Source organism: Rhinopithecus bieti, unplaced genomic scaffold (assembly GCF_001698545.2).
Source record: "Rhinopithecus bieti isolate Rb0 unplaced genomic scaffold, ASM169854v2 scaffold_30846, whole genome shotgun sequence".
NCBI lineage: Eukaryota > Metazoa > Chordata > Mammalia > Primates > Cercopithecidae > Rhinopithecus > Rhinopithecus bieti.
The window spans coordinates 2,715,335-2,726,981 of record NW_016814438.1 but is presented as its reverse complement, the minus strand read 5'-3'; the positions used below and the strand labels follow the sequence as shown (position 1 = coordinate 2,726,981).

The 11,647-nt window shown below is 48.8% G+C and overlaps 1 protein-coding gene across 1 annotated transcript; it reads left to right on the top strand.

Moving 5' to 3' along the window:
• Positions 1-3,230: 3,230 nt before the first annotated feature.
• Positions 3,231-10,870, top strand: LOC108514577 (ataxin-1-like). Its single transcript, XM_017850868.1, has one exon. The coding sequence runs from the start codon at positions 3,487-3,489 to the stop codon at positions 5,554-5,556; it is 2,070 nt and encodes a 689-aa protein (XP_017706357.1). The 5' UTR covers positions 3,231-3,486; the 3' UTR covers positions 5,557-10,870.
• Positions 10,871-11,647: the final 777 nt, after the last annotated feature.

Sequence of the window (11,647 nt, the reverse complement as noted above, 5' to 3'; positions counted from 1 at the left end):
TCTTTAGAGACTTGACTATTGACTAGAGATGACAAATCTACTTCCCAGCTCACTGACATGCCTGTTGGCAGGAGGCTACAGTTCCTTGTCATGTGACCTTCTCTGTAGGTCTGCTCAAGACGGCTTTTCCCCAGGGATACGCAAAAGAGAGAGCACATCTAAGAAAGCCCTCAAGAGGAAGCTACAGTGTCTTTTACAACCTAATCTCATAAGCAGTATATGAGATCTGCCATTTTCACTTCTGCCATTGTGTGTTGGTCACAGAGATCAATCCTGGTACAAAGTAGGAGGGGACTACACAAGGGTGTGAAAACCAGGAGGTGGGGCTGAGAGCCACCTGGAATGCTTGCTATAGAAGGTACCCAACACACTGGGAGAGAAGAGGAGCCAGGAAAAGTTTTTTGAAGCTTAAGTCCAGGTACATTTTTACTGCTTCTCACAGTCTCTGCTGGATATTGGGCTAGTAAGAGGGAACTTTTTTTTTTCTATTTACATTATTCTGCTATTAAACAAAAATGACATTGTAAATAATACAGAGCAGACTTAGAGCTGTCCAGAAGTGGTAATGACTTTGCCGGTGGGTTTCCAGAGCAGCTGCATCCCGGTGAGGTCAGACACCACTGGCCCCTTGTATGGCCTTTCAAGTCCACAGCCCACTCAGAGATGACCACCAATAACCACTACTTGCCCCTATTCATAATGCACCTCACACTGTACTGCAATAATGTGCTTATGTGTCTGATATCCCTCTAGACTGCCCTGAGTGGGCAAGGAACATGTCTCTGGCACATGGCTGTGTCTACCATCCAAGATGATGGTACTGTGCCTAACAGCTGGATGGCACTGTGCCTAACAGTTGGATGAAAAAAAATAATGGAATTTAAATAAATCAGAGGACACTGAAAACAGGCTCAATACAGGTAAATAATTATGTTTATGGAATTAGGCTAGGTGATTCCTGAGTCTCAGGCCCTATAATATATGCTTTGCGTATTTTATTTCATTTAATGCTCATAATAAGCCTACGATAGGTATAATTATCCCCATTTAACAGATGAGGAAACTAAGGTCATACAACTAGAAAATGGCAGAGCCTGGATTTGACCCCAGGCCTATCAGATTCCAAAGCCTGTGCAACTAATCATATCACATCTGGTGCTAGATCTTCTCAAACACACAATTGCAGATCTGAGGGATTTTTGGTGACTAAAAAAAACAGATAAAAAAATTAAACAGCCTTAAGGAACAAACTGACAAACACCTAAGAACCAGGTATTTTCCCTACATACACATGCCTGTGTGCAAGTGTACACACACACACACACACACCCTTTATTTTTCCAGGAAAGCCTAGCTTAAGTCCCACCTCTTCCAGGAAGCCTTCCTTGACTCACAGTGATGTTTGTCTCCCTCAAACTCCTGCTGCACTTGCGATGGTGCCATTCAGCTGGTATTTACCCTTCGGAGTCTTGATTTGCAGTTTATCCCATTTGTAACTCAGGTTCATGGGTTTCTTCTCCATACACTAAGAAAGCTGGACTACTTCCCAAAGGACCTTTTTGTCTTGCACATTGTAGGAGGTACTTCCCGACTCCCCACCAGCACATCACCTCCTTGCAGGAAGGGCCATGTTTTTGCAGGAAGGGCCCTCACTGACAGCAGCGCTTTTACCTGATTAGGTTGGAAGAGCCCACTCTCTATTGTCTCCTGACTAGATTGAAAATTCCTAGAGACCCATTATCATGTCCCAGCATCTAGCAGAGGGCGTGGAGTGTAGGAGGTTCACCGTAAGGAAATCCTGGATAAATACATGAGTGAGTGAATAAATGAAATGGTGGCAATGATTTTAACTTTAATGAAAACCTCTAGTATCCTTGGCATTACTACATTAATAGGAATAATGTCTTCTACTTGTTTTGTGCTTTGTCTTTCACCAGGAAACATCTCCTTCAGGCCCTTTTCCTCCTCCCAGGGATTTTGCCTGCAGAACTAGGACAGAACACTTGAAATCAGAGTAGGCAGAGCTAGAGACACATGAACAAACTTTGACTTCGCTTGTTTCAAACTGCATGCCAACCCATCACCCTTCTGTTTGGACTTATTACCACATTACCTTCCTTTATTGCAAGATGTTTTCATAACATGAAGCAATACCCCAGCCTACAGCTTTATTTGCATAGGTTATACCTGTGATCAACTTCCTCTCAGATGCCATCCCCCATCTCCCACAGTAGGGGAGGAGGTTACTCCTTCATCTTAGCAGTGGCATTTCTCCCCTGTACCCCACTGTCAAATGGGAGATTTCTAGGAAGCCTCCTTCAACAGCTGCTCCTACACAGGATCAGAGGCCTCCTCTTAATCTCCTTCATTGTCTCTGCTAGGACCTTTCCTTGTTTTACCTATTTTTCTATTTTCTGCCTTACTGTCAGAAAGGCATATGGTGCAGTAGTAAAGAGCATGGATTTTGCAATTAAAGCTGGATTTTCATCCTGGGTCTGCCTCTTATTAGCTATTCAGCTTGGGCAAGTTACCAAACTTCTTTGAGCTTCAATTTTCTTATTTGTAAACTAGGAATAATAATATTACCCGCTTCATAGGGTTATTGTGAGGATTAATACTGCAAGGAGTTCAGAACAGAGCCTGCAAATAATACACACTTCAGTAAATGTTATCTATCACAACTATTATATGGTGTGTTGACTGCTCACGCTGAAGATGACATGGGTAGCAAGAGGCTGGGGTGAGTTTTCATCATCATCAACATTTTGATGGAAAAAGAGAGAAATTCAGATTTACCAGCAAGGCACGGTGGCTCAGGCCTGTAATCCCAGCACTTTGGGAGGCTAAGGCAGGCAGATCACCTGAGGTCAGGAGTTCAAGACCAGCCTGGCCAATGTGGCAAAACCCCGTCTCTACCAAAACCAAAAATTAGCTGGGAATAGTGGTGCATGCCTGTAGTCCCAGCTACTTGGGAGGATGAGGCACGAGAATCATTTGAACCCAGTAGGCAGAGATTGCAGTGAGCCAAGATTATGCCACTGCACTCCAGGCTGGGCAACAGAGCAAGACTCTGTCGAAAAAGAAAGAAAGGAAGGAAGGAAGGAAGGAAGGAAGGAAGGAAGGAAGGAAGGAAGGAAGGAAGGAAGGAAGGAAGGAAGGAATTCAGATTTACCAAACACTAGACTGAGAGCCTTAGTTACCCAAACAGATTTAATATTTAGAAGCGGGGTGTGGGGCGGCTCCGGGGCCAGGGATGGCGGCGGCCGCGGTTGCGGGTGGATCCCGGGAAGCGCTGTGAAATGGGCTGGCTCCCGAGCCAGCCGGGAGGACACTTACTACAGCTGCTCAGAAGCACCACTGGAAACTCAGATGTGGGCGCCCCAGCCAGAAGCACAGAGGGGTATAGGGAAGCTACAGAGAAGCCCCTTCTGATGCCCCAGGGAGCAAGCTGACTCCTTCCAGGCTCCAGGAATACCACAGAGCAATATGAAACCTGTTCATGAGAGGAGTCAGGAATGCCTTCCACCAAAGAAACGAGACCTCCCCGTGACCAGCGAGGATATGGGGAGAACTACCAGCTGCTCCGCTAACCACACACCCTCCAGTGATGCTTCTGAATGGTCCCGAGGGGTTGTGGTGGCTGGGCAGAGCCAGGCAGGAACCAGAGTCAGCCTGGGGGGTGATGGAGCTGAGGCCATCACCGGTCTGACAGTGGACCAGTATGGCATGCTGTATAAGGTGGCTGTGCCACCTGCCACCTTCTCACCAACTGGCCTCCCGTCTGTGGTGAATATGAGCCCCTTGCCCCCGACGTTTAATGTAGCGTCTTCACTAATTCAACATCCAGGCATCCACTATCCCCCAATCCACTATGCTCAGCTCCCATCCACCTCACTGCAGTTCATTGGGTCTCCTTATAGCCTTCCCTATGCTGTGCCACCTAATTTCCTACCGAGTCCCCTGCTGTCTCCTTCTGCCAACCTTGCCACCTCTCACCTTCCACACTTTGTGCCATATGCCTCACTTCTGGCAGAAGGAGCCACTTCTCCCCCACAGGCTCCCTCCCCGGCCCACTCATTTAACAAAGCTCCCTCTGCCACCTCCCCACCTGGGCAATTGCCACATCATTCAAGTACTCAGCCGCTGGACCTTGCTCCAGGTCGGATGCCCATTTATTATCAGATGTCCAGGCTACCTGCTGGGTATACTTTGCATGAACCCCCTCCAGCAGGCGCCAGCCCAGTTCTTACCCCTCAGGAGAGCCAGTCTGCTCTGGAAGCAGCTGCTGCAAATGGAGGACAGAGACCGCGAGAACGAAATTTAGTAAGACGGGAAAGTGAAGCCCTTGACTCCCCCAACAGCAAGGGTGAAGGCCAGGGACTGGGGCCAGTGGTAGAATGTGTGGTGGATGGACAGTTGTTTTCAGGTTCTCAGACTCCACGGGTGGAGGTAGCGGCACCAGCACACCGGGGGACCCCGGACACCGACCTTGAGGTCCAGCGAGTGGTTGGCGCTTTAGCTTCTCAGGACTATTGTGTGGTGGCAGCTCAGAGGAAGGAGGAACCCAGCCCCCTCAACCTATCCCATCATCCCCCCGACCATCAGGGTGAGGGGCGAGGGTCAGCCAGGAACCCTGCGGAGCTGGCAGAGAAAAATCAGGCCCGTGGGTTCTACCCTCAGTCCCATCAGGAACCAGTAAAACATAGACCTTTACCCAAAGCAATGGTTGTAGCCAATGGCAACCTGGTGCCCACTGGAACGGACTCAGGCCTGCTGCCTGTGGGCTCGGAGATCCTGGTAGCATCAAGTCTGGACGTGCAGGCCAGAGCCACCTTCCCAGACAAAGAGCCAACGCCGCCCCCCATTACCTCTTCCCACTTGCCTTCCCATTTCATGAAAGGCGCCATCATCCAGCTGGCTACGGGAGAGCTGAAGCGGGTGGAGGACCTCCAGACCCAGGATTTTGTGCGCAGTGCCGAAGTGAGTGGGGGGCTGAAGATTGACTCTAGCACGGTCGTGGACATTCAGGAGAGCCAATGGCCTGGATTTGTCATGCTACATTTTGTGGTTGGTGAGCAGCAGAGCAAAGTGAGCATCGAGGTGCCCCCCGAGCACCCCTTCTTTGTATATGGCCAGGGTTGGTCCTCTTGCAGCCCTGGGCGGACGACACAACTCTTCTCTCTGCCCTGCCATCGGCTACAGGTGGGAGATGTCTGCATCTCTATCAGTTTACAGAGCTTGAACAGTAACTCAGTGTCTCAGGCCAGCTGTGCTCCCCCAGGCCAGCTGGGTCCCCCCCGAGAAAGGCCTGAGAGGACGGTCTTGGGACCCAGAGAGCTATGTGACAGTGAGGGGAAGAGCCAGCCGGCAGGAGAGGGCTCCCATGTGGTAGAGCCTTCCCAGCCTGAGCCTGGTGCTCAGGCCTGCTGGCCAACCCTGAGCTTCCAAAGATACGGCATGCAAGGGGAGGAGGCACGGGCTGCGCTGCTCCGTCCCTCTTTCATTCCACAGGAGGTAAAGCTGTCCATTGAAGGGCGTTCCAATGCGGGAAAATGAACCTCTTTCCCAGACCAGGACTGGGACTTTACCCCAGAGTCTTGCCTCGCCACCGTGAGCAGGCAGAGGATTTGCACACGCCGAGCAGGGAATGGCTTTCTTGGCAGTGAGATTTGGGGGAAAGGGGAGGCATGAAGTCAGCCTCCCAAGGCAGGATCTGTTGCTCATTACCCCATGGTGTCCTTTCAGGACAACCCCAGAGGGTGTTGTGATGGGGAGCAGCAGGCCTGGGGCAAGGAAGGAAGGGGGTGCACACAGGAGAAGAAACATTCCAAAATCAGGGCCTCCCTGTTCTTTCCTCCCCATCCCTAGCTCCTGCAAGAGAAAGTCCAGGCTTTGGGAGCAGATGGCAGAGGGAGGGAGTAAAGAGAGCCAAAATGATGATCCACAGCTTACAGTAGCAGTTAAACTGTCAGAAGTTTTTTTTCTTTTTTTGTGGTGGAAGGGCAGGAGGCCCCAAGGTTGGAAATAAGAGGGTTCCCACCCAGAACCCTTCTTGTGAGAGATGCGCACTTTAAAGGGTGATTTTGTTCCAGATGTCTGTGGCTGAGTGTGTAGGGGAGGAGCACTCTGATCTACAGGACTCTGCTTGATCCTCTGCTTCATAGCTCTTCCCCATCTCTCCTCACCATTCCGCCTACAAGGCTTCTAGCAGCACGGGGCCCAGAGGGAGAGCCCCTTCAGGGTTCAGAGTGAAGTACTACCTTGCCAGGGATTCAGTCAGGAGACTTTGGGAGAGAGACTTGATAGCCAGGCTGACTGGGTTCTAGGCAGGGCCTCTGGAAAGGTAGCTCACCTAACAAAGCTCCTCCAATTCAGCATGCCAGACTCACTTTGAAATCTCACAGAATCTTGCTGGTAATGGTGACTTTAGAAAGAACTAGTAGACCCTTTTCCCCAGGCACTGATCCCCACCTTTGTCTGTGTTGTGCCTAAGTGCCTGCGCCACCCCACCCTCCTGCTGCCCTGACCTCTGCATGGTGTTGTGACCTGGGCCTCATTTGTAGCTGCACTGCCTTTCCTTGTCTGCAAAGTTGGTTTTGTCCACTCTGACCAAGACCTCTAGTTTTTGGTGGGTAGGGGTCTCTCTGGTTTCCCCTTCAGCTATAATCTCTATTTTTAAAATCTCAAAATCATGTCCCCTCCACTTCCACTGCCAAACAGCTTGGTGGAGAAAGAAGAAGGGAACTATGCCCTGGGCCAGGGCTAATGCATGGCTGGGAGGGCCCATCATAGCATTTTCACACGTCCCATATGCCCCTCACGTCTTATTCCACTGCTTCTCCCAGCATTCTGGTGTCTCCAAGCCATCCCCTCCCACTACCAGCTCTAAGATTCTAGGATAGTCTTGATAACATTTCAATACCCGAATAGATGTCATTTTGTGGTGGTATATTCCTCTGCAAAAGTATTTTCAATCTTAGTTGCATTTGCACCCCCCCAGCCCCGCCAATGTCTTAATCCCACATTTTCTTCACAACTTTTAGCATCAGCTCAGACCGTGGGGTTCCATTGGGTATTGGGAATTAGGCTCCCCCACTAGCTTTCAGGTGGGTGAGTTTTTTTGTTTGTTTTTTTGGGGTCTTTAGACTCTTGAAGGCAACTCAGGGTATTGTCCACCCAGCTCTCTGGTTAGACTTCTCCCAGGCTATGATCCTGTCATGTCCTTTATAAGGTGTACTTGGATTGGCCGCGACCTGGCCTGGCATCAGGAGTCCAAACCTCTGAGGTCTGATGTCTGCTCTGTCAAGGACTTTCGGCAAGTCTCGTGACCTCTGGCTCTTTCACTTCCTCCCCACCTACCAAATGGAGATAAATAATCTTACCTAACTCCTGGGGGGAGGGGAAGTTCTGAGAATGGAGTCATTCTTAGTGTTCAGGTGCTAAAGGTTGTTCTCCTGGGGAACAGAGTGACTGAAACTGGCTTGTTTGCTACAAGCCCTACACTCCACTCTTTCATTCCTTGAAAGCAGTCGCCTGGTCAGTCAGCTTTTGGGGTCCATCAAAGGAAGCTGCTGACCTGACCACGAGTGCTTCAGTATCTGGTTTGTATCAGAACCAGACACCAACTGCGTACTGCATTTGGGATCATATCTTTCCCCTTCTCTGTCCCCATTCTCTGAATGCTGCTTTCTCTGGCTTGTTTCCTACAGTGGGGCCTGTGGGGTTGAGTCTTGAGGAATCTCCTCAAATGAGAGCCTTGGGAGAAGGCCTCATCTCTGGCTGTTTCATGAGCAACTCATTCCTAGAGTTCATTGTTTGCGCAGGTTTCTCATAAGCGTCCTTCCTCATAGGAAGGTTCATCAACTGAATTTAGTGACATGTACACAGAAGATGCTCAAGCAGTGTCTGCAAGGACACAAGCTGAGCTTTCTGCTTATGGGGCAAACCTATATCTAACCAGATACAGACCAATTAGTTTAAATCAAATCACGCTCCACTTGGGCTACTTGTGACTTTCCAACCTGTTAACTTCCACGGAATTCTGGAAAAGAGAAATTCTTGAGGACCCTGGCAGGTTGGGCCCTGACCTTTCTGTTGCTGCTCCTCTTTTGTCTCTTGCTGGTGAAGCAATACCAGCAGCTCCTGTAATATCACAATATCGTTCCATGCATATATAACATATTAACACTTGATTTTGCTGAGCTGCAAAGGTATCTCATAAACTATGGTCCCCAGGAAAAGAAGCTCTGTGCTCTAAATCTCGGTCAGAGCTGTGGCCTTCCCCTTGCCTTTAACCTCTAGTTTAGTCTTTTCCTCCAGGCATGAAAATATGACTAACCTGTGGTGTGTCCATTCTTCCTTATAGGAATTTCCTGAGTTTGCAGGAGACATGAGAGCAGTTTTAGAGAGTATTTTAGTGGGAAGTTGTCAACTTTTAGGAATGAGCAGTTGACGAGGGCCAGAGCCTGTCAGAGCCTGTTTCCAGCTCTTAGGAATAGAAAGGAGGACTGCTGACTGTCTGGCACTGTATAAAAATGTGTATACCAATTTGGGAATAGGGGAACCCAGTCATGGATGGATAATAAGCCAAGTCTTGAATCATTCCTATCAAGATTAGTGTACATGAGGAAGAGGTGGCATGGGGGGAAGAGGATCTAGGAGTTCAGAGCTGAGTGCTTGTACCTGAGGGGAGGGGCCTCAGCCGATCTGGGCTGATCCTTCTATATTCTTGGTCCCAGTTGGTCATACCACCAAGGGCTTTGCTCTGCGCTGCTTTGCCACTGCTGCTGTCTGCTCACTGTCCTGCCTGCTGCCCTCTACAGCTCCCTATCCTCCATGTCTTTGGCCATGTAGATTAAGTCTAGGCGTCCGGTTCATTCTTACCTGTGTTAGGCCACATTATTTTATAGCAAAGTCATGTTGAATAGGGATGGTATGAAATGCTGCTGGTGGACTGGTGAATCCAAAGGGATATGGCTTCAGTGCTGTTGGGAGCCTTTTGGCTCCAAATGTCTGACTATCTTGAGGAAGAAACAAGCAGGTTTCTACTCGTGGTGTCTTCTGTATTAACTTCTTTCCTTTGTGGTATCTTGTACCCTGTTTTAAAACTAAATGAAGGGAACCACATTAGGGGCCCATGCCATTATCCCAGTGAAGTTTGTCCAGCTCCAGTTAGGCGGATTCTGGAGTTTGAAGAGGGTTTAAAGTTTGGCTGAAATAGCACCTCAAGTGGGGTTTAGTTTTATTTTACTGGTGGGCATCATGAGCGATTTAGGGGAAGCACAGGATGGTGGTGTGATTTAAACCTGCAGCAAGCAGGCATATTGAAGAGTTGAGTGATCACGCTGGAGATGAAGGGTTGGACATGGATTGACTGGGAAAAGGCCTGGGTCCATTGGAGTAAAGACAACCTGGTTAATTGAATTGGCCATGGGAAGTTAGGTCACAGTCTTATAAACAAAGTAAATAGGACAGAGACTAAGTTTTAGGGAGACATCTTGGCCTCCTAGGCTAAGTTAACTAAACCACACTGAAGCTACAGTACCTTCCAGATGGGCAAAAGTGTACACTACAGTTGAGGAGCTGAACCTTATTAGGTTGGATGTTGATCAGGAACCTGTTTGCCCTTTGCTGGGAAGCCTTCACCCTCCATCTTCCCTGGGGTAGAGAAGGTCTCCCACATTATGCAATAATAAAATAAGCATCTGGGTCTTTGCAGCTGTCAGTTGCTCTTTCAACTCTAGGATCCATCTTTGGACCAGAAGCCTGGTCTGGGCCTAGGATGACACTGGCCCCAGAGATGCTAGAGTCGACTGCACTCTCTCCTTAGCTGCAGACTATGCACAGTGCCTGGGGCGGAAGGAGGAGAGGTGTTGGGGTTTGCCCTGCTGCCTCCCCAGCAGGAACAATAGTCATAAATGCACTTTTCACACTAAAGGTTTCTTTATTAGTTCTCCAGTAAAACCTAGATCCCCCCTGGTAGATTGCGAACTCAAAGTCTTTGTGATCCCAAAGCCATTCCACTGCAAATGCCCAGCAGTGAAGATGGCCTCAAATTGGGTTCCTGCCTGCAGTGTGTGTGGCAGCAGCCCATGTGCCTTTACCTACTGTCAAACTTGCAAGCATTTATTTGTCTTTATGACTGTCATGGGGACTGAGGTTCTTCAGAGAGAGAGAGAGAGAGTGAGCTGATGACACAGTGGTTTTATACCCACCCCCTGGACAGGGAGTTTGCACGTAGTTGTGAGCTGTGGGTGGTTAGTGCATTGCTGGTATTGCTGAAGGCAGGGTTGATCCCTCACTTGATTGATACTTGCATTAAAGAGAATCTAGATTGTGTTGGGGGAGGGACTGACTGTACTCATGGCTAACAAAGTATTAAAATAAGGCTGTCCCCTACAACCTTCTTAGTCACACAGGATCCCTGTAGCCAAAACAGTATATGATCCAGCTGCAGAGAGCAGACTGCTCTCAGCTTGCACAGCACCTTAGGCGAGGGAAGAATATATGGATAGGGAATGGGGTGGAGAAAGAAGGATGGGAATGTTGTCATCCAGGTGGCTTTAGGGTCCTAAGGAGTGGAGAAGGATGGCACTGGGGAGGTCTGGATGGATCTGTGTAGGAGTTCCCTGTAGATAAATTACTGATCCCCCATCTACCATCCCCAGTATGTAATGGCTGAATTAATATGTAATCAACTGCATTGTATCTAAAGCCTTAGAACTAGTCAGGTGCTCCCTCCACCCAATACCATTTCTTACCCTCTAATCCTACCTGATCTTTAACAAAGCATTAATAATTCTAAGGATAATCTCTATTTTGTTGTGCTTTTTGTAACTGTTTTAAATAAATCAATTTGTACTGTAAAAAATATATATATATATTTAGAAGGAACACGACTTGCTGGAAAAGCTCAGGGGGTAAAGGTGGTTGCTCCACGTCACACAGCCAGTATGGGAAGCAGGTTTTTCTGACTCATTTCTTTCCCTGTTCCCCAGCAGAACCTTCTGGGGCCCACTGGAGCTTTTTGTTTTGTCCTTCTCAGGGATGAACCCATGCATTTACCTTGATCATTGATCAAGGTCATCAATTGATGATATGAAAGTCATCCTTTCTCACACTTAGAGCTAACACTGCTGTGTATTTTTTGTTCCTACCTTTTTCCCACTTCCTTTAAGTGGCCTCAAGATGTTCAGTGAGTCCTGCTCCGACTTCTCTTTTCCATTCAGCACCCATGTCTCTGGTTTCCTGGCAAACTCTTTGCTATCTCTGACCTTATTGCCCTCCTCCTTCTGTTACCCAGAAATTCATTCCCATGGCCTCAGCTTACCCTGTGTCTCAGACTGTCTGTGCTAACCTCAGCAGGATTGGTATCAGAAGCTCAGGCCAGGCCTGAGCTGGCTCAGCTTCACGCCAGGCTGGGGCTGGGGGATGGGGGCTGGTCATAGGGAACCAGGGGGATGACAGAGACAGGAAAGTAGCTTCCCTAGGAGGTGAGGGCAGACAGTGTGCCTGGAGATGCCACAGAAGCAATTGAGAAGTTAGAAATCCTCTGCCAGGGCTCCTGGGAGATCTCACAGGGAGGAAATCTGCAAGGCCTTGGACCTAGCGGAGTCAGTATAAGGCAGGCTGAATGCTAGGTTCTAAA